At 47.4% G+C, this 23198-nt stretch overlaps 1 protein-coding gene across 2 annotated transcripts in view; it reads left to right on the top strand.

Annotated features, from left to right (window-relative positions):
- Nucleotides 1–6653: 6653 nt before the first annotated feature.
- Nucleotides 6654–23198, top strand: part of PRKCB (protein kinase C beta) — a gene marked incomplete at both ends in the record, with an annotated part of 248868 nt that continues 232323 nt past the window's right edge. For both annotated transcript variants that reach the window (XM_084251362.1, XM_084251361.1), the window contains 2 exons: nt 6654–6826; nt 7856–7887. In XM_084251362.1, the coding sequence (XP_084107488.1) occupies nt 6654–6826; nt 7856–7887 (205 nt within the window). The remainder of the gene's footprint in view (nt 6827–7855; nt 7888–23198) is intronic.

Genomic DNA, 23198 nt, shown 5'->3' with positions numbered 1-23198 from the left:
CTCACAGTTTGAAGGACAGTTTTGCTAGTTATTGGATTTTTTTAAAAATTTTTTTTAATAGAGGCATGTTTTATTTTATTTATTTATTTGTTTGTTTGTTTTTGTTTATACATGCACTGGGTACAGTCAGAAGCGCGGGAGGGTGAGAGAATTCACCAGAGCCAGAGCGGGGAGCAGAGCAGGCAGAAGGACCGAAGTACACTGCTGAAGGGAGCAGCGGGCGGCAGGAGAGGTCTGCGCGCCATGTGGGACCCTCCTCCAGTGGCCGGGGAGCAGCCGGGGATCGAACCTGCGCTGCAGAGGCTGCGGGCAGCTTCGCAACCCAGCGCTCAACCGCTGCGCCACCGGGGAGGCCCTAGTTATTGGATTTTTGGTTGACAGTTTTCCCTCCTTCCTTCATCCCCTTTCCTTCTTCGCTCCCTCGCCCCTTCCCTGATTTGTTTCCCACTTCCCTCTCTTCCTTTCTTTTATCTTTTAAGCACTTTGAGTATATTAGTTCATTGCCTTCTGGGTTCCAAATTTTCTAATGAGAAATCTGCTGATAATCTTAAAGAGGATCACTTGTGTTAAGTTGCTTCTTTCTTACTGCTTTCAAGATTCCCTCTTTGTCTCTTGACAGTTGATTACATTTCTCAGGTGATTCTCTTTGAGTCGATCCTCATTAGAGTCTTTGAGCTTCTTCTATGTTTATATTCATGCCTTTCATGGAGTAGGAATTTTTTGGCCAGAAATTGTTTCTTAGATAGTATTTCCTTCCTTACTGTCTTTCTTCTCATTCTAGGATTCCCACAGCATGTTTGTTGATGTATTTGATGGTGTCCCACTGGTTCTTTATATTCAATTCACTTTTTCTTTCTGTTCTTCCACAATTTCAATTGTCCTATCTTCAAGTTCATTGGTTCTTTCTTTCCACTCAACTGTCTTTGAATTCCTCTAGTGAATTTTTGATTTCATTTATTGAACTTATCAGCTCTAGCATTTCTTTTTGGTTTCTATGTAGGTTTTGTATCCCTTTCTTTGATATTACTGTTTTGTTCACACATCATTTTCTTGACCTTAAGGATGGTTATTTTAAAGTCTTTGTCTAGTAGGTTCTCCATGTGATCTTCCAATGGAACAGTAGTTTATTTTTCCCTTTGAATGGGTGGATATACTTTACTGTTTCTTTTTTTTTTTTTTTTTTTTTTTTTTTTTAGTAGAGGCATGCTTTATTTATTTGCTTGTTTGTTTGTTTGTTTTGTTTATACATGCACTTGGTACAGTCAGAAGCGCGGGAGGGTGAGAGAATTCACCAGAGCCAGAGCGGGGAGCAGAGCAGGCAGAAGGACCGAAGTACACTGCTGAGGGGAGCAGCGGGCGGCAGGAGAGGTCTGCGCGCCATGTGGGACCCTCCTCTGGTGGCCGGGGAGCTGCCGGGGAATGAACCGGCGCTGCAGAGGCTGCGGGCAGCTTCGCAACCCAGCGCTCAACCGCTGCGCCACAGGGGAGGCCCTATACTTTACTGTTTCTTAATATTGCTTTTTAATTATTATTAATGGTAGTTTTAGTGTGATCTTGAATGTGCTTAACTTTATCAAATTTTTGTTTTCTTATACCTCTGATGGAAATTGTAATGTTTTACTAATTCAACAAATATTCATCAAACACCTTGTCTCTGGTTCCCTAATTCTTTGATGGTTTTTCCATTGAGACATAAAATCTCCTCTTAAACATGTGTGCTATGACTGCCTAACCAATAACACAGGTCAGAAATGACATAGTGTCAGTTTCCAGATCACACTTTAAGAAAATTTCATCTTCTACTTCCTGTCTTTTGGGGTACTCACTCTGGGAATTCAACCCCCATGGTATGAGGAAGCTTGAACTATAGGTGGAGTAGCCCACATAAAGAGGAACCAAGGCTGTTGGTTCAAAGTCCTGGCTGAGATATAAACTGACAATCAGCACTAACATAGCAGCCTAATGAGTGAGCACCTTCAAAGCAGAGCCATCAGCCTCCAGTCAAGCCACCACTGCTGGTGACACATAGAATAGAGATCAGCTTTTATTTATATTATCTACTTATTTTTATTAATTCACTTAATATTATTTTAATCTATATTTTAGAAAGAGTAGCCCCCCCAACATACAATGTGAGCTACATACCAAATTTTACATTTTCCAGTAGCCATTTTTAAAAAATTTGAAAAAACACAATGGACTATGTTGGTAGACTGTGGGTGTTTTGGTGGTGGATGTGCTGTGGTAACTATACCTGTATGGGGGGATCCTATACTTCTAAAATACAAATAACAATGTAAACAATGTGATCTCAAAAAAAAAATTAAAAGGAGATGATAAAAAAAACCAGTTCCAATACTAAAAAAGTATGTAAGAACAGGTGAAGTTAATTTCAGTGAGAAGTTTAATTTAAACCCAATATATACAAAATATAATTTCAACATGCAGTGACAATAAAAATTATTTATAAGATACTTTACATTCTTTTGCATACCTTTTGATATTTTAGGATGCAGTTTGCACTTGAAACTACATCTCAATTCAAACTAACTACATTCCAACTCCTTAGTAACCACAGATGGCTAGTGCCTACTACACAGAAGAGTACAGTCTTACAAGGACAAATTTGGAAGGTGAACTACTATATCCCTGCCTGTGTTTTACAAAGGAGGAAAATGAGACATGGAAGGAAGAAGTGACTTCCCCAGGGTTAAGCACTGTAGTAGGTTGATTATTGGCCATACCCCAAAAGATAAGTTCATGTCTTAATTCTTGGAATTTATGAATGCTCTCTTACTTAGAAAGTCTGCAGATGTCATTGAGTTACGGATCTTGTGATGTGGACATCACCCCTGATTATCTGGTGAGCCCTAAAGCCAATCACCAGTGTCCTTGTAAGAGATACACTGAGGACATTCAACAGAAGAGAAAACAGACATACAGAGAGAAGCTGATGTGAACACAGAGGCAGAGATGGGAGGGATGTGGCCATAAGCCAAGAAATGCCAACAGCCAGAATTTGGAAAAGGCAAACAATTGGTCTTCTTAAAACCTTCTTTAAAGCCTTCAGGGGGAGTAAAGCCCTATGACACCCTGATTTCAATCTTCTGGCCACAGAATTTTGAGAGAATAAATTTCTGTTACCTTTAGCCACTTGCTGTTGTGATAAGTTGCTATAGAAGCTGCAGGGAAGCAATATATAGAGGAACTTTGAAAGATGGACTAAAGAGACCTTGGACCCTCAGTCCGAGCAACATGCCTCCTTGTCACCTCATTTCTTTATATGCAGTGTGGACCCCATGGGGGTTCTTGTGACTAGTGGGTCCAGCCTGTAGGGTTCACTGCCCTTTAGCTTCATGTGGCCACCATGCCATATTGCCTTTATTTTTTTTTAATTTTATTTTATTTTAAAGATTTATTTATTTATGCAAGCACTGGGGTACAGGCCAGAGGTGTGGGGGGTGAGAGAATTCACCAGAGACAGAGTGGGGAACAGAACAGGCAGAATGACAGAATACACTGCTGAGGGGAGCAGTGGGCGAGACAGGAGAGGTCTGCCGCGCCATGTGGGAATCTCCCTGGCTGGCCGGGAATCAAACCGGCGCTGCAGAGGCTGTGGATAGCTTCACAGCACTGTACTCAACCCGCTGCACCGCCAGGGAGGCCCCGCCTTTATCTTTTGCCTCATCTACTCAAATGACCTCAATTGTTCTCCCCATTTCTGTCCTTTCTCCTAAAGAATCTATTTTTCACAGCATAGTCAGGTAATTAACAAACAAACAAACCAACCTTAAGTCACATCAGCTCACCTCTCTGTTTCCAACATTCCAGTGGCTTCCATTCACTAGAGTGAAATTCAAACTCTTTCCCTGGTCTATAATGTGGCCCTACTGCCTTACCAACCTGTCTTGTTCCTTTTCTCTCCTCTCTCTCCACTCCAGGCACGGAGGCCTCCTTGCTGCTTCTCCACCATGCCGAGCGCGTTCCAGGTCTTTTGCAAGAAAAACTTGCTGTTTTCCCTGTTCACACTTTCTGCTCTCAGATGGCCCCATGGCTCACCCCCTCATTTCATTTAGGTCTTTGCTTTGATGTCCCCCTATCATAAACGATTTCTCCATCAATGTCACTCTTCATTTTTTACCATGCTTTGTTATCTTCTTTACAGCCACCTGGTACAGATTTGTTAGTTTATTAGGTTATTGTCCATCTTTCCCATTTGACTGCAAGCTCCATGAAAGCAGGGACTTTTGTGTTTTGTGTGGAACAGCACAGAGCAGGTCCTCAATAAATTCATAGTTGCATGAATGAACAAATGTCTGAGGGAGTGGAGGGATGCAGGGTCCATGCAGCAATCTCTTTTTTATCTTAGAGAAATCAGAATCTGGAGATTTAGGTAAAATTCTACCAAATGTGAGCCAAAAAAATTCTCTGTACTGGCTAAAAAAAATGAATGTATCCAAGGACCAGCGGTTTGAACCTCCTGCTGTACAGGGATCTGGGTCCAATGGGAACTGTGTTCCCCATTTTCAGAAGATGTGGCCCCTCGAGAAAAGGAGTGATTCTTTGGGATCCACCAGCCCTTGCACCCCCCAGGCCCAGGCCCCGCGAAGTACTGTTTGTTGTTACAGACCAAAGTCAGCCAGGGCACTTGGTTCAAAAGGCAGGATGTGGGTTGCTAGCTTCCAGCTCATCGGTTCAAAGGAAATCTACTGCAGCAGCAATGTCTCCTGGGATGTTTTCCCAAGCCTCTCTGGGAGGTGATGGGGCCTCTGAGGACTAATAATAGACAGGCACGTCCAGTTTCCCAAACATGTCAACCTTAAAAGTGAATGCTATTTTTTCCTAGTTACCTTTGAATCACTATGCAGGGGAGGGACAGTCTATTATTACAGCCATGGAGCTCCACATGCCACCTAATAATGACTTACCACTCAGCAGCTTCCAGCCAAAATCTTCATGATGGCACCTGAGTTTAGGCAGAAGTTCAGTGAGCCTGGTTCTATTCTGCCCTGCATCCCTTTACTTCTTGATCACCTGAGTGCTTTGTAGGTAGGCCTGTGCGCCCTTCAACAGCAGTGTGGCGTTGGGCATTTATCTTAGTCTCTCTGAGCTTCACATCTTTGTCGATAATGAAGGTTAACAGGCCAACCTATGGTTGTTGGGAGAACTAAATAAAACAGCAAGGACCTGACACCCCTCTGGTACCTGATGCTTATTATTATACCTGCTGAGCAGGGTGGAGGGTAGGGGTGCAGCCCTTTCAGTTTTCATTCACTCCCTTGTTTACCCAATCACTCATTCAACCAATGCTTACTGAACTCTTAGGGAGGTCTGGCTCTGAGCTTGGTGCTGGGTCACACGACAGCGAACACAACTTAAATCTAGTCCAGTACAGTGCGGTTTCCAGAGAGAGGGGCGTAGCTGTTATGTGTGGACAGGGCACCAAGCCTGGTGACTTTAGTTGTCCAGACAAGTATCATTCATTGGAGGCCCTCCACCCTTCAGGTTCTGTAAGGGAGGGAGGTCCTGCTGGATGTTAGTGTCTTTATCACCTCTTCACCATTTTTTAATCTCCTGTCTCAACAAATTAAAAGAAGGCCTCACATGCACATATTTTGGGCCGGTGACAGCATCTGGAGAGGTCTTAATACATGGATATCTCTTGCTATTCAAACTCAGAAACCAGACTTTTTTTTTTAAATGGTGTGCACATGTGAACAGAGTTCGTCAGAGGGTCTGGAATGAATGAAAGCTGAGGAAATACCGCCCTATTGCACCCTCACCCTCCTTCCTTATTAGCCCCATTTTGCAGTCCAGGAAACTGAGCCTCTGTGAGGGCATGGGCAGAAGGTAGGAAGTTCTTTCCTAAATAGTGAGACAAGCACAACCAAGACTTGTCCTTGTGGTGGAGTTAGAGGTATATATAAACTAAAGATTCCTCCTCCACCTCTGCAGTACGTGTGTGCGTGTGTGCGTATGTGTGTAAGTGTGTGGAGCCACAGGCCTTTCCAAATGAGTGACAGCGGGAGCCCATCCCTCCAGAAGATGCGCAGAATGACCAATGGGATAGAGGGGGTGGATGGGCACCCGTCTCTGCAGAGGATCGGGCGGAATCCGTCGCGTCCACCCCCACCCCCACCCCCACCCCTCGGTCCGGGTTGGTGCTTCCCCCCTCGTTTTCCCTGGGGCGCACCCGAGGTGCTCCTCTCTTCACGCAACCCGGGGCCGAAGACGGGGCGGGGGGGTGCGCCTCGGGTCTGAGGCCCGCAGGCTGCGATCCCCGCGCCGCAGCGCTGCGGCGGGGAACCCTGAGCTGGAGACCAGCAGCCTCGGGGTGCCAATATGTAAAGCAGCTGGCGGCGCTGGGCGGGGCCTGGGCGCGATGCAAATGAGGGAGGCGGGGCCTGGCCGGGCTCCGCCTCCCTCCCCCGCAGCTGGGGCCAGCGGTGCCAAGCGCAGCTGGACGAGCGGCGGCAGCTGGGCGAGTGACAGCCCCGGCTCCGCGCGCCGCGGCCGCTCGAGCCGGCGCAGGGAAGCGCCCGCGGCCCCGGGCGGCAGCAGCGGCCGCCTCCCTTCGCGCCTCCCGGGCCCGCAGCCCGCGGCCCCGCGGCCCCGGGGCCGGCACCTCTCGGCTCCCGCTCCCCGCGCGCAAGATGGCTGACCCGGCTGCGGGGCCGCCGCCGGGCGAGGGCGAGGAGAGCACCGTGCGCTTCGCCCGCAAAGGCGCCCTCCGGCAGAAGAACGTGCACGAGGTGAAGAACCACAAATTCACCGCCCGCTTCTTCAAGCAGCCCACCTTCTGCAGCCACTGCACCGACTTCATCTGGTGAGCGCGCCCGCGCGGGCACCTTCCCGGGACCCGAGGGCAGCGCCGCGCGCGGGGAGCCCCCTCTGCGCCCCCCGGGGAGCAGCGGCCCCGCCGGCCCCCTGCGCGCGCGGCTCCGCGCTCCCTCTGCCCCGGACGGTCCTGAGGGCTCCCTCCACCCGCGGCCCCAGACGGGCGCCCCGAGGCGCCTCCGGTCCCCTCTTCCTTCCAGCCGCCTCCGGAGCGCCCGGGGCAGCCGCGCGGGCGCCTCTCGTGCACCTGGGCGCGGGCGCGGGCGCGGGGAGTCGGTCCCCCCGGGAGGGCAGCGCCCCCAGCGCCCTGGGGTCCCCTCTCTCTCCGCCCGGGCTCCCCTCTCTCTCCGCCTCCTTCCGGGGTGCAGGCGCCCGCACCCCCGTCCCCGCTTTCCCGGGGGCAGCGCCCGGGTGTCCTCGCTGTCTCTCTGCGGGCCGGGGGCATCGTCTCCGCCTTCTCCGTGTCGGGGGGCGGAGGGGGCGAGGCTGTGTGTTCTCCTTTCGCCCTTCCTTGAGGGTCTGGGCTCCCTGTGCGCCCCTCGGTCTTGCCCCTCGCGGCACTGCGGGCACCTGCTCCCCCGCCCCCACCCTGCCCCTCCAAGTGCGGGGAGTCGTCGCCGCCTTCCTGGCCCCCGAGGAGCCTCCTCGCCGCGGGGTCTCTCGTCCGCCGTCTGGCTGCAGCTTCATCCCGTCCCTTTCCCCGAGGGTCCTCGGGCATCTCAGGGGCGGATCGCCCCCCACCCCGCCCTGCGCCCCCACCTCTCCCACGGAAACGCTCCCCCCACCTCGCCACCTGGTGGTCGCGGCCTCCGCTCCTCTGCCTTCGGAGGGGAGGTGGGAGTTGCCGCCGAGCTCCCCACTTCTGCCCCCTCCCCCGCGGGCGGAAGGCTGGGGCACCCGCCTGTGGCTGGGAGGCTGCACCTGGGGTAGAGGGGCAGGGCCAGGGGGGACTCTGTGGGGAACTAGCTGATGGCTGGGCCCCTCGGGCTGCCTGACGAGCCTCGTTCTGCCTTTGCAGGGGCTTCGGGAAGCAAGGATTCCAGTGCCAAGGTAGGCTGTGGGGCTTTGGGGATGCTGTGTGTGGGGGAAGAGATGGCGATAAGACTTTCTGGAAGTATCTGAGTTAGGCAGAGAGAAGGAAGTACGCCTGTCAGGGTGACCTCCCAGGCTAGGATTTGATCAGCACAGAAGGGGCCTTTAAGGTGTTGTGTGCTGGGGCCCTGATGCCCCTCCAGGAGAGGCCCCTGGACCCGGAGGCCCTGGGTACCAGGAGTGCTTCGACCCTTCCTCCCTTCCCAGCACGGAGAGTCAAGCGGCAAGTCAGCATGGAACCTGCCTGCCTGGCATGGCCAGTGCTGCTTCTGGAGGAGGAGGTGTCTTCTCAGAGACCTTCCCGCATCTGCTCACCCGCCGCCCTCCTCATGCCACACTCTGCAGCTCTGCCTCTTCCCCTGCCTGAAAGGGGTCTCCACAGGTGGTTGCTGGCTAGAAACATGGTGCAACCCCCTATAAAGGCCACTGTGATTTCCCCCTGGGCCTCCTCGTTCTTTGGAAGATGTTCCAGATGGCTTGCATCTCAGACCCTGATTTACACCGCCCCTTCTGTCTGCTAGCTGGTTACAAGAAGGGCGCCAAGGGACTGGTTACCTGGGTTCTTGCATCTGGTTTGAAATCCTTGAGCTTCACCAGGGAGGCCCACCTGATGGCGAGGCTTCATCAGGCGTCAGGTGTTCTTGGCTATCTCTGGTTGCAGACTGGCTCTTGGGGGCCAAATAACCCTTATAGTCCTTAAACATTTTTTGAATTGGCATCAACATTTTAGAACAGGAAGACTTCACAGTACGCCTCTGAATTTCCAACTTCAACTTTGCTGCATATCAGCCCCACTCTGCTGTTTGGAGCTGAGAGCACCTGTATTCATAGACAGAACACCCAGTTACCATTTTTTCTCATTTTATCCCAAATGGGGAGGCCTGCTTCACCCATTCCTGGCCACTGTGGGCATTTGTTTGCAGCCTGTGAGATGCAAAGGCTTTTGGTTTTCCTTTCAATTTTAGGGTAGGCCTGGTTGACTTTGGTCAGAAATGTCACTTTTCTGGGTTGTGTCTGAGGGGCAAGTTGACCACCCTGATGAGCTGAGTTTAGATCAGAAAAAGAAAGCGTTTGAGTGTGAAGGAGTCTGAGATATGACTTAGCACCGACTGATGGTTTTTTTGTAGCACCTCCACCTCCAGGGAAAGGTAAAGTGATCCCTGGTGAGCGTGGGTGGCCTTGTCAGCTGTGCAGAATGCTCGTGCTGCCACCACTGTCTTCTGAGACTCCTGCACCCTCCTACCTGAGACCCGGGGCTGGGCTGGCTCTGCCAGTGTGTCTGATGTACCCGCCCAGCCATCTTAGCCAAATTTAGAGCCTCAGTTTCATGCACTGCCCTGGAGGACTCCCCACATTCCTGTAAGTGGCAACAACCTAGGTCCCCGTACAGACAGTTGCACTGTTTTCTAGAACTTTGTCTGACCTCTCAAGCAGAGTTTTCCAGTGGTGTGTTGGTGCTGGAATGGAAGGAATGGAATGTGTAGACTATCTTTGAGGCTGCCTTTCGCTTCCATGATTTGTTTCAGTCTTTGTCTCATGCTGAGGTCAGGGTGATTTTTGACCATTTTCTCTCCTATGCACCTGTTGTCTGTTAGAGGTCGGGTTCTGAAATGTGCAGGTGGTGACACATCTGAAGCAGGAGATCCTTTTTTTCAAAACTCAGAAGATGGCAGGAATTTTCTGCTGTAGGAAAATAAAGCAGAATTAAGGTTTGCAATGAAATATGGCCCCTTTAGAGGGAGGTGTGCTTTCTTTTAAAACTATCTTTCTTCTTCTTTCCCCAAGAGGCAGTGTAGATTAGGGGTCCTGTGCCCAGGCTACAGGTGGGCCAGGAGTTTTGGGCCTTCCCAGCGATGTCACTTAGCCTCTCTGTACCTCAGGTTGCCAATCTGTGGAATGGGTCTAGTAACTGTGCATGTATTTCAAAGTTACTGAGTGCTCACACTTGTTGCAATCTATGAGATGCTTGGACCTGAGTGTGGCACCAGCAAGCACTCAGAAAACACCAGCTCTTACGATTTTCCCCAAGCCCCAATCGTGGGGCAGCTGGTGTGAGAGAAGATGGCCTCTGAAGGTGAGAGTCAGGCTTACCTGTGACACTGGTCACTCTGTGTCACTTCTTTGGCAGTATGTTCCAGTTGGGCTGAAGTGGGAAGGAGCACAAGATGGGATGGGGCAGACTGGCAGCCCCTGAAATTGAGAGGTTTACGATGGGGATACCCAGGGAGGGGGACAGGTCATCCTCAGATATGCTCAGAGTGATTTGGGACTGATTTTGGAACCCTGGAGAAATTCCTTAGCTGAGTAGTTCAGGTTGCCTCTATTTCCTCTGACAGTGAATCTGATGAAAACGGGATCCACATTTTGTAGAAAATATGTAAGGCTTTATTCTCTCCTCTAAGTCAGAGCACAGAGGCCAGGGCCCTGGGTTCCCTGGGTTTTCGGTTCCACCATGCCGGGATCAACAGTTACCTCATGGTCTAAGAAGGACGCTAGACCAGCCATGGCATCCTTGTATCAGCCGGTAGGAAGGAGGGTAGGAAAAAGGAAGGCAAAGGACACTTGCTTGCCGTCACTGACAGAAGTTGCTGCGAGTATGTCTGCCTGTTGGTGTTAGCTAAAGCTGAAGCCCATACCCACCCCCAGCTGCACGCGAATGTGGGGGCAAAGTAATGCCCATATCAGTAGCCGTGTTCCCAGCTAAACGCTAGGGTGGGGGGGATCCATTCCACGGTAGCCACGGGAAGAGGGTGTGGTCTCCCATTCTTGGGCAGGAGGCATATAGGGTGATCCTTAACAGGGAAGGCTCTGAGCCGTCCTGCTGTCCTGTCGTGGGGATGCTGGTCTGGGCTGAGAGCGGAAAGTCCATAAAGTGTGGGGAATATGGTTTCTGTGTGCTCAGCAGAGCGTAAGAATCGATGGTCTAGCTTCGGTGTGCTAGAGGACAAAAGTCCAGCCTGACTACCACATAGCTCCCCATTTTCACTAAAACCTCCCTCTGTGAGGTAGTGTAGGACTGTCTCTGCTGACTGAGAATCCCTGATCTGAAAAGGCCTCAATTCTGGATTCCAGTGAGGCTTGCCTCAGTTCAGCAAGCAGACTTCCCTCTAACATTCTCTAGAGGAGCGTAGAACCTTCATTAGTGCCTTCATCGTAATTAAGACAAGTCTTTGGATGAACTAGACTCTTACCCCAGGAAGCGTTGGCAGTTTGGCAGAGAGAAAAACTTTTTTTTTTAATAAAGGAAATTACTTCAATAAAAATAGGGAGACAATGATGGAGCCATCAGAACTTGTAGTGTGGGGCTGGAGTCATGTAGAGCTGGGTTTGAGCCTCTGATCTGTGACCTACTCGCTGTGTGACCTTGGGCAAACCATCTACCTTTAGTGGCTTCGGTTTTCTTGTCTGTAAAATGGAGCGGGTGGTAGCTTTATTAGTTTATGGTGAGGAGTCATGAGGGGTGTGCAGGAGAAATAGCTGCAATGAGTATCAGTGACTCCAAGTGAGATGATCATTATTACTTGATGAGCTTAGGAAATTGTGTCGAAGTGGAGAGTTCTTAGTAAATGGCTGTGCCTCTTTCGTGTGTGTAGATGGGTTTTCTTTTCAGGTCTGTTTCTTCATAGACTTGGGTAACACCAATGAGAGCACAGCTTGGTCTCTGAGCCCAGAGAACTAGGCTTGAGTTTTTCTTTCTCACCCTTTTCCTCATGAGAAAGATCTAAACTTGCTTTGGACTCTAGAAAAACCCCATTGTGCTAATTTTCTGAGTCTGGGCAGCTAGCATTGGTGATTAATTGATGATTATAATGAGTAAACCAGTTCTTTCCTTTCCTGTGTAGAGTAGAAAACATGTTTTTAACCTTCTCATTGAAATGATTCTTAAAAAAAAACCCCTAATAGTGCGTGGACACCACCATGCTTGTTTTCATCAACATCCACACTGTAGAATACAAGTTTATTTTAATCAGTAGATAACACATATAGATTGGAATATGTACTTTAAAAAAAAAAACAAAACATCAAAGATGACTCAAAGGTTAATTTTCCTTTTGGCCTCATTTTCCCTACAAAATTACAATGTGCTATCTTGCACTTTAGTTGAACTTTCTCTGTAAAATTCTATGTAGAGGGTCTTTTTTTCCCCCTACCCCTTTTTCCTTTAGTGCAATCACTGAGTCAGGCTGCAAGTTCTAGGCTTACATCAGTTACCCATTTTCCTTCCTTCCCAGAAGCAGATCCCTGAGGCCTTTGAGTGAAACTCACTCACCCTTTGGCTCATTCTGAACATGCCCTGGGGCCTTCTCTGTGGATAAAAGGCAGACACTTTTTGACTTTGTGTTTGATGGTTTGACTTTTTAATTTTTTCTTCTGAAGTGGGATTTCAGCCCCAAGGTCCCAATTGAAATAAGAATCTTTATGTGGGTTAATGTTACCTCTTAAAAAGGAGGGCTGTTTTGTTGGAGAGGCAACAGCAAGTTCATTTTGAGCTGTAGAAGATTCAGGAAAAGCTTGAAGCGTTGTCACTGGGCAACAGAATGTCTTTTTAAGTAAATATGGAAAATATGACCTTTGAAAATCTAGTTGATATGATATACAGGTTCTTAGAAAATAATTTAAAAATATATTATTTCCAAATATTAGTGATACTCCAGGTGCTGCCTAGAAATAGATACAACCTGTGTGGTGCATTTTGTTCATAAAGAAAAAAAATATAAGAGAAGGTAATTGATCAAAAGGAAATGAAAGGGTTAAAAATAATTTATATAGATTCTCTCTTTCTTATCTCTCTTTCTGCCTGTCTCTTTTTGTCTCTGACTTTCTTTTTGCACGTCCCTCCCACATGCACACTCACACATGCACACTTGTGTTTATACACAGATACACGTGAATCACTATATCACATGTTTGAGACTGTACATCTCCCTTTGATGCGCTCATTTATAGGTGGTTAAATTACTAAGTACAGTTTAAAATCCATGCTCAGGTCTTTTGACATTTCAGTTCAATCACTTCTTGGATGGATAAGAGTATCAGTTATAAGCTCATCAAAAGTTTGGTTCCTTGTCAATTTTTGTATTTGACTTAATATCATAAATCCTTTGACCTCACTTATCTAATTTTTCCATTGAAATTGTGTGTAGTCTTTTTTTTTTAAGATTTATTTATTTATTTATACAAGCACTGGGTACACTCGAAAGCGCGGGAGGGTGAGAGAATTCACCAGAGCCAGAGCGGGGAGCAGAACAGGCAGAATGACGAAGTACACTGCTGAGGGGAGCAGCGGGCACGGCAGGAGAGGTCTGCGCGCCATGTGGGACCCTTGCCGGCGGCTGGGGATCGAACCGGTGCTGCAGGGGCTGCGGGGGCTGCCGGCAGCTTCGCAGCCCAGCGCTCAACTGCTGTGCCACCAGGGGAGGCCCGAAATTGTGTGTAGTCTTTAGATAGACTGTTGGTCTTTTTATAGACTATACAAAATCAACACTATCATGTGGTATTTGGAGGTATGATGGCTCCTTAAAAGTCAGGTAGGAAGTGTGTATTTATCATATATACCCATTTGTCCATCCAGCCATCCTTTCCATCCATCCACCCACCCACCGACCCACCCTCTCGCCAGCCCATCCTTCCAAAAGTATTCGCTCATTAAGTTTTCTGTGTGTTAGGATCTGTTTTAGATGGTGGGACTGCAGTGGTGAATTCTACTTTGAGAAAATCCTTGTTGTTGTGGAGCGGACAGTACAGTGGGGGAGATAAAATATCCTATAAATCATCACACCAGCATTTCATGTCACTTTTGTTAAGTGCTTTGAAGGAAATACACAGGGTGCTTTGAGAATATATGACTGCTAACCTATGTAAATGAGGGGGTGGAGTCTGGGAAACTTTTGGTCTGAGAATGAAAAACAAAAACCAAAACATAAACAACTTCTCATTCTCAGAGGTAATTGGTGAAAGACTGAGTTGTGAAGGAGCCAGAGCTGAAAAATCTGTCCTGTGAAACTGCTCATATTATGGATAAAGAGATGTAGAGATTTTTATCTCTGTGACATTCTGTAGCAAAACCCTGCATCAGTATTTGTGCCATGGTTGCAAGTCAGATGAATGTTTAGTAGAATTAGAGAGTAACTTTAATTAATTAATTTATTTTTTCTTTTTCTTTTTTTTTAAAGATTTATTTGTGCATCCAAGAACTAGGGTGTAGGCCAGAGGTGCCGTGGGAAAGGGGTGAGAGGATTCACCAGAGACAGAGTGGGGAGCAGAACAGGGGTATCGACTGAAATACACTGCTGAGGGGAGCAGTGGGCGAGACCAGAGAGGTCTGATGTGCCATGTGGGTAGCTCCCTGGCCGGGATTGAACTGGTGCTGCTGTGGCTGCTGATAGCTTCACAGTGCTGAGGCTTAACCCCTTGCACCACCTGGGAGGCCCTAGGGGGCTACTTTTAAAAATGACGTCTCTCTGTTTGCCAGAGAACTTCATCTCCTCTTAGCTAATAACTCAGACAATGGGGTGACTTCCTTTTTGTTTAGGGGTCACAGTTTGAGGTGATTGTTGTAAAGCAGAAAAAAAGCCAGATCATTTCAGAGGTTGGAGGAGCCAATAGATAGTGAATGAATAAGAAGAGAGCGAGCAAAGCATTTTAGTGAGAGGCATTTGTGAGCTGAAAGCCAAATTCCGGGGCGCAGGCTCACTCCCTGCCTTCCGAATACCTCCCTCACCCTAGGTCCATATCTGATTCTACCACTGTTCATTCCTTTGTTCATTTCTTACACACTATTTTCTCTTGTTTGGATGATAATTTGAAAACAGTTTCATAGTAAAGCACTTTGAATCGTTTATAGAGAAGGATCCTTGGTTCATTCTTTCCCCTTCTTTCTGATCTCATCAGGGAGAATGTTTGGTGCCAGTGTTGGGGTCTTTAACACCTCTTGAGTATAAACGGGGGCACTTAGTAAATGTTCACTGAGGATTTTTTACTTTTTTTAATAAAAGATTTATTTTATTTTTTTATGCATACTAGAACTGGGGTGTAGGCTAGAGGTGCGGGGGCCAGAGACAGAGTGGGGAGCAGACCAGGTGGATCTACTGAAACACACTGCTTATGGGAGCAGCAGGTGAGTCAGGAGAGGTCTGCTGTGCCATGTGGGTGGCTCCCTGGCTGGCCGGGGATCAAACTTATGCTGCAGAAGCTGCGGACAGCTTCACAGGCTGCGTTTTAACCCCTTACGCCACCAGGGAGGCCCTGTTGTTACATTTTAATTGTCTTTTGCCCTGCTTGTTGTCCTTCTTTTCCCTCAGCCCACCTGCAGAAAGTTGCCTTACTGAGTCAGAGGGTAACGCAAACCCAAATCAATGGTTTTAGTCCTTTTCCTGTTGAGTCTTGGCATTTGCTAAGTAAGAGGAAATTAACTTAACTCAACAATAACTATGTTTCTAAGGGAATTCTAGACTCTTTTTTTCTTTCATCTTGCCCCATACCGCATGGCCATTTTGGGTTTCTAGGTAGGCCGTGTAATTGGATTTGGAGTGCAAGTGGAAAAGTCAAACAGACCTGATTTTAAATCCTCTCTGTTTCTTGTGACCTTGAATTAGTAAAAACATGATCCTGCCTTTATTCCCCATCCATCTACTTATCCATCCACCACTCACCCACCAATCCATTCATCTCTCCTTCTATCATTCATCCATCCATCCATCCATCCATCCATCCACCCACCCATCCATCCATCCAACCATCTCTCCAGATATCCATCCATCCATTCAATATTTATTGAGTGCCTGCCATGTACTGGTACTATTCTAGACATTGGAGCTGGAGCAGTGAATAAGATAGAGGCCTTGCCCTCTTGGAATTTACATTCTACTAGAAGGAAAACAGCAATTAATGAGAAACTTAGGAGAAATACATCATATAATGTCAGGTTGCAACTTGTGCTTTGATGAGAAACAAGACACTGCCCTTACCCTTGACGATCTTCCTGGTCTTTTGAGGAAAAACAGCACGTGGCCCGCTGGTCCTGATACATAAGTGAACAGTGCGATAGCTGGTGTTAGAATGCTTTGGGTGACATCCTTACTCCTGGGAGGGATAGAGATGATTCCACAGAGGAGGTGACATTTGGGAACAATCTCACAGCAGAAGTGGGAGTTCCCAGCTTGACGAGGGGGCGGGGGCCAGGAGGGCGTTTCAGACAGAGGACAGCACAGTTGCGACATAGAGGAGAGAACAGGGCACATGTAGGGAACAGGAAGGAGGATGTGTGAGGGCGGAGCTGGTGGGAGATGGACGTCACATTGGAGGACCCAAGCCTGTGCAGGCAGGTAGTGACTAGGAAGTGGTGGTTGTCATTATTTTAAAAGAGGATAGATATGTTGGGGGGTGTGTGTGTGTGAGTGAAATGGCCAAATGTTTGAAAAAGGAGGTGCATGAGATGCATTTTGAAAGAGTAATTACCATGACTCAGATCCTGAAATTCCAGGTTTGCAGGGCGGGAGGTCAGGTATGGGGAGCTGAAGTGGCCGTTTTGGAAGCGGTGGGGCGGTGCCACCCATGCATCTGGGGGCTGTGCCATCCTCCCGTCCTAAAGAGGCATTTGGATTTTCGTGTCAGTCATATTGTTGATGGTTCTATTTTGGGAAGTGGTTACTGGGTTATTTTTATGGTTCTAACAATAGGGATATCTCTTTTCACTGCATCCTTAGGCGTAGAAGGCCATAGAAATTATTTTTTCCTCTGAAAGGAAACCTCCCACTCTCTCTCTCCCTCCCTGCTGCTGTCACTTACCCAGTATGTCTTTATTGAGCACATGCTGCACCGTGATGAAGAATTTCTGCTTTGGAGACAGAAAGGTGTCAGTTCAAATCTTGGCTTCTTGCTGTAGGACCTTGAACAAGTTACTTAAACTCTTTGAGTTTGTTTCTTTTCTCTCTCTCTTTTTTTTAAAGATTTATTTATTTATGCATACAAGAACTGGGGTGTAGGCCAGAGGTGGGGTGGTGGTGGTGAGAGGATTTACCAGAGACAGAGTGGGCAACAGAACAGGCGGATCTACTGAAATAGGAGAGGTCTGCTGCGCCATGTGGGTCACCTCCCTGGCCTGGGATTGAACTCATGCTGTAGCGGCTGGCAGTAGCTTAATAGCACTGTCTTTAACCCCTGTGCCACCAGGGAGGCCCTGAGCTTATTTCTTGGAAGGTAAAAGAAAATCCTAATAGTGCCTAGCTTATCGGGCATGTGTCAGGGGTTCTTAGCAGTGACATATAGTGAGCACTTGATCAACAGCAGTTAATGCCTTATTCCTGCGGCTGGCCACAGTCTTGTCCTTGTTGAATTCGCCATCTTTTGGGGGAGGCGAAATGGCTGTTCCTATACCCCAGAGGTGCTGCAGGAGTGACTGTGCTTACCCACCGTGGTCAATAGCATTAGGTGCAACTTCCAGGGCAGCTGAGTGAGAAGAGCTTAGCTGGGGTCAGGGAGGTGATTTGAAAATGGATGAGAGTGGTGCTTTTTGTGCAACAAATTTCCTGGCTTTCAATGCTTTAATTTGTGGGAAACCTCAGAAAGCTGAATTGAAATCTGTAATTGTCCCATCTGCTGCCTCATTTTGAAAATGTGTTGATATCATTTCAACTTTAAATAGATTTCTGACCATGTCACTTTATAAATGTTGGGTTCTCTTCACTCTTTGGATGGAATGTTTCTGTGTGTGTTTCCCTTTGGATTGAATGAGAAGCTAGAAAATAATGTGGGTGAAGGTAGAGGGGGAGTCTGCAGGATTTTCTCTTGTTTTGTGGTGGTAGGGATGGTGATCTTCATGGGATCACCCTTTATTGAAGATTTTCCTTCCCTCCCTAAGGGTGGGAATCATTCTTTACCATTTTGGCAATGCTGCAAATGATAAAGGGGAGAGTTATCTGGATTTTTGTGTGTATGGCAAAATGTGTGGCTGGGGGGTACTGATACTTCCATCTGGGTCAAGCAGTGCCATCAGGGAAGCAGGGTTGGCATAGAGCCTGGGGAGGGACTTCTGTGTGAGTCAGAGATCCATCTTTTGCTGGGCTTTCTGTTTTTCCCAGGAGTAAGTCCAGAATCCTTAAAGTTGCTATCCTTGAGTTGCAAGTTGGCTTCACGAACCTCCCTTTGCATTATTTTTTCACTCAGTTTTCTCCCTCCAGCTGAGTCTTCCACAAGTGATTTATCTTCTGCAATCATGCCACACCCTTCCCCAGCCAGGGCTCTTGCACATGCTCTGTTTTCAACTTGAATTTCTCTTCCTGCTTCCCTTTCCATTCATCTCTCTCACTGCCTATTCATCCTTCAGAACTTCCAATGTCACTTCTTCAGAGATGACTTTCCTTTCAAATCAGCTTCACCCTTGTCCAACCTTAGGTCATTTTTTACATTTTCCAATTATATAGTTAATGTTTAGTGTCTCTTTCCCCCACCAGAGTGTAAGTTTCAGGAGATGTGGTCCCCAGACCACAGTTGTCTCATTTCCCAGTGTTTTAGAATACCTAGTTCCATACCTGGTACATAGTATGTGCTCAATAAATATTTATTAAGTGAGTGAATGGTCTAAGGGGAGAAATGACTCAATGGAGGGTTTTGATTTGGGTTTTGTTACTAGTTTTGCCATAGCTTGATCTGTATTTTTAATAAAGAGTATGTCATTTCTTGCTTTATAAGCTCTGATCATTTTTGTTTGTACACCCCCCTGCCCCCCAAATTACCCTCTTTAGAACCTGTTTCAGAAGCAGGTGAATGCTGCATACTTAACTTTGGCAAAGGCTCAGACTTGGTCCATGTTTCTTTGTGAAAATAAAGTTTCTCTGCTGAAGTCTCTGCCTTTGTTCATCAAGGACCCTGGTGGACTGGAGTGAGAAGAATTTCTTTTAAATTAATATAAATGAGAAACTACCTAAATTCCCATTAACAGTAGAATAGTAGATATATAATGAAATATTATACCTCTATGGGAATTAGCAAATTGTAGCTATCCTCAATATCAATAACTCTCCCAGGCATAACATTGGACACAAAAGAGTCTAGTCTGAACCATCCCATTCACTTGAAGTTCAGGAACAAGTGAAAGTAATCATTGGTGATAGTAGTTAAGATAGTGACTACCCTCAGGGGAAGCTTGTAGGGGGACTGAGAAGGGTTTCTGGGATATTGACCATGTTCTGATTCTTGCTCTGGGTGTTGGTTACATGAGTGTGTTCAGATTTCAAAAGTTCCTTGAGCTATATCCTTACGCCCACTTTTATATTATGTATATTACACTTTATGAAAACATTTTTAAAAAAAGCACAGAGTTTTAAATGACTGAGGCTGAATCTGAGAAATGTTGGTTGGGAATTTTTCAGTTTTGCACACAGAAGTAAAATCCGCTTGGGTGATAAGCATCTTCTGGAGTCACCCAATGAGGGATGGTGCCATTTGCCTTCTTGGGGGACATCTGCTTCCCTTTTCAATGTTGCCCATCGGTTGCAAACTGTAGAACAAGGAAGCCAGGGCATCCTGACAATTTTCCCAGCCAATAATTTAGCTCTGATAATACCCAGGAAACTTGAACTCATAAATCAATTTTTTAGGGCTTGCATTAAAAGAAATTCTGTATGACTTCAGGTATTAGTGAAAAATCTATTAAAGCTGCTTGTAACAGATAAGGCTGGAAGTCTCTATGACTTGACAGCAGAGATTTATTTCCCAGTCACGACACAGACAACTTCAGGGGATCTTGGTCAACAGTCTTCCATGCACTCATTCAGGGCTCCAGGGCCAGTGGCTGGGGAGAGGGAACAGAGAAAATAGCTTCAGTTTGGAAGGGACATGTATCACTTCTGCTCACATTCTGTTGGACATGCCAGTTGCAAGTGGTGCTGGGATGTGTTGACCAGCTCCGAGTCCAGGAGGAAAAGAAGACAGGTGTTGGCGGACACAGCAGACCCCGCTCCAGCACCTGTGGCCATGGCTTCCTTTTACTTCCTCTGGCTGGTGTATTCAATTCTCTCTCTCATTTGAGCTGTGAAACCCTAGACCTCTTTATCTTATCAAACATATGTGGGTAGGTTTGGGGGAGAGCAAAGTCTGTTTGTCTTACTGAGATTTGAATAAAGAAGCAGTCTTCTTGTTTGTAGCTATTTGAAGAATCTGGCTCTTGTCAGAATTTCTAGTTTTCTAACCATTTAGGATTCTCGCTTCTTTGGGGTTGTCTTGGCCACTGTAAGCATTTATTTTTGAGTCAGGGAGAGGATCACCCAGCTCGTTCTTTTCTTTTGCTTGTATGCCATCTCTTCTGTAGAAGAATCCTTTAGTGGTTCTGCTTTTGGATATTTGACTGGATATGCGACACAGCAGTTATCAGTTGTATAACAAACCATCTCAAACCTTAGTGGCTTAAAATAACCACTATTTTATGTAGTGGCTGGTTCCTGTGAGTCAGTAATTTGGGCTGAGTTCAGCTGGATGGTCCTTCTGGTCTAGGCAGGGGTTGGGTGTTCATGGCGAGGCTGGAACACCTGGGGCCTTTCTCCAGGGGTGGTCTCTCATCTTCCTGAGGGTTCACCATGCTTGGTCATGTGGCTGTGGGTGATCCCCGTGCATGAACAGAGACTGCAGGGTCTCTCGAAGCTTAGGCTTGGAACTTGCAGTGTCATTTCTGTCATACTCTATTAGTGAAAGCGAGTCACAAGCCTGTCTTAGAAAACAGGTGGGAATGACGCTTCTCTTGCTGGGAGAAGCCTCAAATAATGTGTGGCATCTTGGGGAACCTACCACACCAATTTCAGTGTGGACCTTGAGATCACTGAGCTCTCAGAAACATGGTCCAGGACAGAATGAACTGAACTTGACTGAATGGCAGGTCCCAGCTGAGTACTCACCACCGATACTTAAGAGGATGTATCTCACTGGAAAGTGACAGGGCCAAGTGAGTTGCTGCCCAGGACTTAAGCACATGAAATACTGAGCACTACACCATTATGACTATCACCGCTGTTACTACTGAGTACCACCACCATTATGACTGAGCACTGTCACCATTATGGCTGAATTTGACCCCCAGTACTGCTGAATTCTACCAGCATATACTACAGAACTATCACCCAGGTCCTGCCACATACAATGCACTGCACTAAGAGCTTGGGATTCAGAACACGTGCCCCTGACCTTGGGAGAGATGTGAAAAGGAGGTAGATGTGAGGTAATTCATGAAACCCAGTGATGTGACTACAGAGCTGAGGTGGTTGGGATGACATCAAGGGCATGGGTTCTGACCTCAGCTCCTCCAGTGATCCCCCACAAGGTCTTAGGTGTCTTTCCGAACCTCTTTAGTCTTTGGCTTCTTCCATCTGTGAAATGAAGATAAGGACATAGAACCCGGGAACCGTGTGATGTGGATGAGATGGGGCATGCAAGGAACATGTGATTCATCATTATGTATTAGTTATGAAAAAAAATCTCAAAAATCCTCTTCGAAGATGACCTACAGGCATCAGTCTCTCTTAGTTCCTCTGCACCTCTGGCCTCTGTCATTCTGCCTTATCTTAGGTGATGGAGACTTGAAGGTAGGTGGCGTGGGGGAGTAACACTTGGGAACCGCACCTGAGAGGACTCAGGGAAGCAGGGAGAGAGAGGTTGAGCTGCAGTGCAGTAGCTGTGGTAGAGGCCAAAGCCGACCTCGTGGCCAGACTGGCCCTTCAGAACTGGGTCGGCGGGGACTTGCACGATATGGGCACCGCCTGTGGGAAGGTGGCATTATCTTGGACAAGGCAGCTTTTTCCCCAAGGAAGGGTCTCCAGGGAGGATATAGCTGAGAGCTATTGGCTTTCAACTCTCCAAGCAGCTGAGAAATGAGTGTCTTGGTCCTGGAGGTGTAAGGAGGCCTGGGGGGCACAGTGTGAGGTCTACTTCATGCTTCCAGAGCTCTCTTAGAGGTTCATTCCAAACTCTACCTCCGGGACTGCTGTTATGCTTGTGGGACCTCATCCTTGATCTCTTCACAGGGCTGCTGTCTAGACCCATCGATCATCGCTTGCCAGAACTGGAATACTGTTTACAGAAAAGTTACCCCAAGTGGACCTAGGGATATGTCAGTGTCTTGCCCAGGGTCATCCTGCTACCAAGGAGGAGAGCTAGCATACTTTACTCACTTCCCTTATAACTTACTCGTGAGTCACAGTGAACCCCAACTTGTATTCTAAGCCTGGACTCTTGACTCCAGTTCTTGTTGGCCTTAACTCTTACCACCTAGTCAGCTCTACTGTGGGATGAGTTTTCTTGAATTCCTCTAAAGGTATTTTTTTTTTAAGCTTGGATCACTCATTAGAAGGTCATGAAGTCCATTTAGCAGGTTACGAACACCATGAAACAATAGAATGGCAACACTGGAAGGCATTACAAGTAGCGTAACTATTTTTGCACAAAACTTAATTGCGTGTATACATAGTTAGGCATGCGTGAACTGAGACTGTGGGTCACAGTAAGTTTGCAGTCAGTTTGCAAACCGGTGTGACAAGTGTGGAGAAGAGACTCTGGAAGCTCTTGAAATTGTCCCATGGATTGTTGAGGCTTTGTTTATTTTTAGAGATGACATAAATGCAGTTTTGAATTTTTTATAATTAGAAGTTTGATTCTCACCCCATCAGAAGCCCCCCCCCGCCCCCCTTATTCTGTCATCTTTGTGCTTTAACCTATCACTGATCAAGGTTATTTTTTCAAACAGGATTGGAAGTATGGGATAAAAATTTTTTAGAAAATGGAATTGTTGGTTTTGGTGGAGCTGCCTGGGTTGACCTGGCGCCTGCTGGAGCATCCGAGTACTGTGTCAAGTGCTGGCAGGAGTCACCCCTCTCATGCAGAGAGAAGTCGCTGGTTATCCTGGGGGATAATGTGGGTTGAGAAAGAAGTGTTTTATGAACAGAGTCGGCACAGAGGGAGGGAGGAGGAGGTGTTCAGGGGCTGCACAGAGCTGCCGGAAGCTGTGGGAACACGCAGCAGCACGGAGGTGGGTCATGTGCCCGATGGCACTGTGTGAGGGCAGCCTCCAGCTGGGGGCTTCCCAGGACTGAGGTGCAGCGTATGTTTAGATTCTCTGATGTCCCCCATAGGGGGCGGCCCGAAGGACAGCTGGCCTCATTGTCATGCCCTTTGGCTTTTTCTGAGTTTGGGGCCTGAGGGCTGAAGGGGGGTGAGGGTGCTCCAGATGGGACATTAAGAAATTGGGGCTAGATCTGTCCCTGCCTGAGTGTCTGTGGATGTTCTGT

This window comes from Talpa europaea (assembly GCF_964194135.1).
Source record: "Talpa europaea genome assembly, chromosome: 12".
NCBI classification, from domain to species: domain Eukaryota; kingdom Metazoa; phylum Chordata; class Mammalia; order Eulipotyphla; family Talpidae; genus Talpa; species Talpa europaea.
The sequence above is the reverse complement of the archived record's forward strand: the minus strand, read 5'-3'. Positions and strand labels throughout refer to the sequence as shown.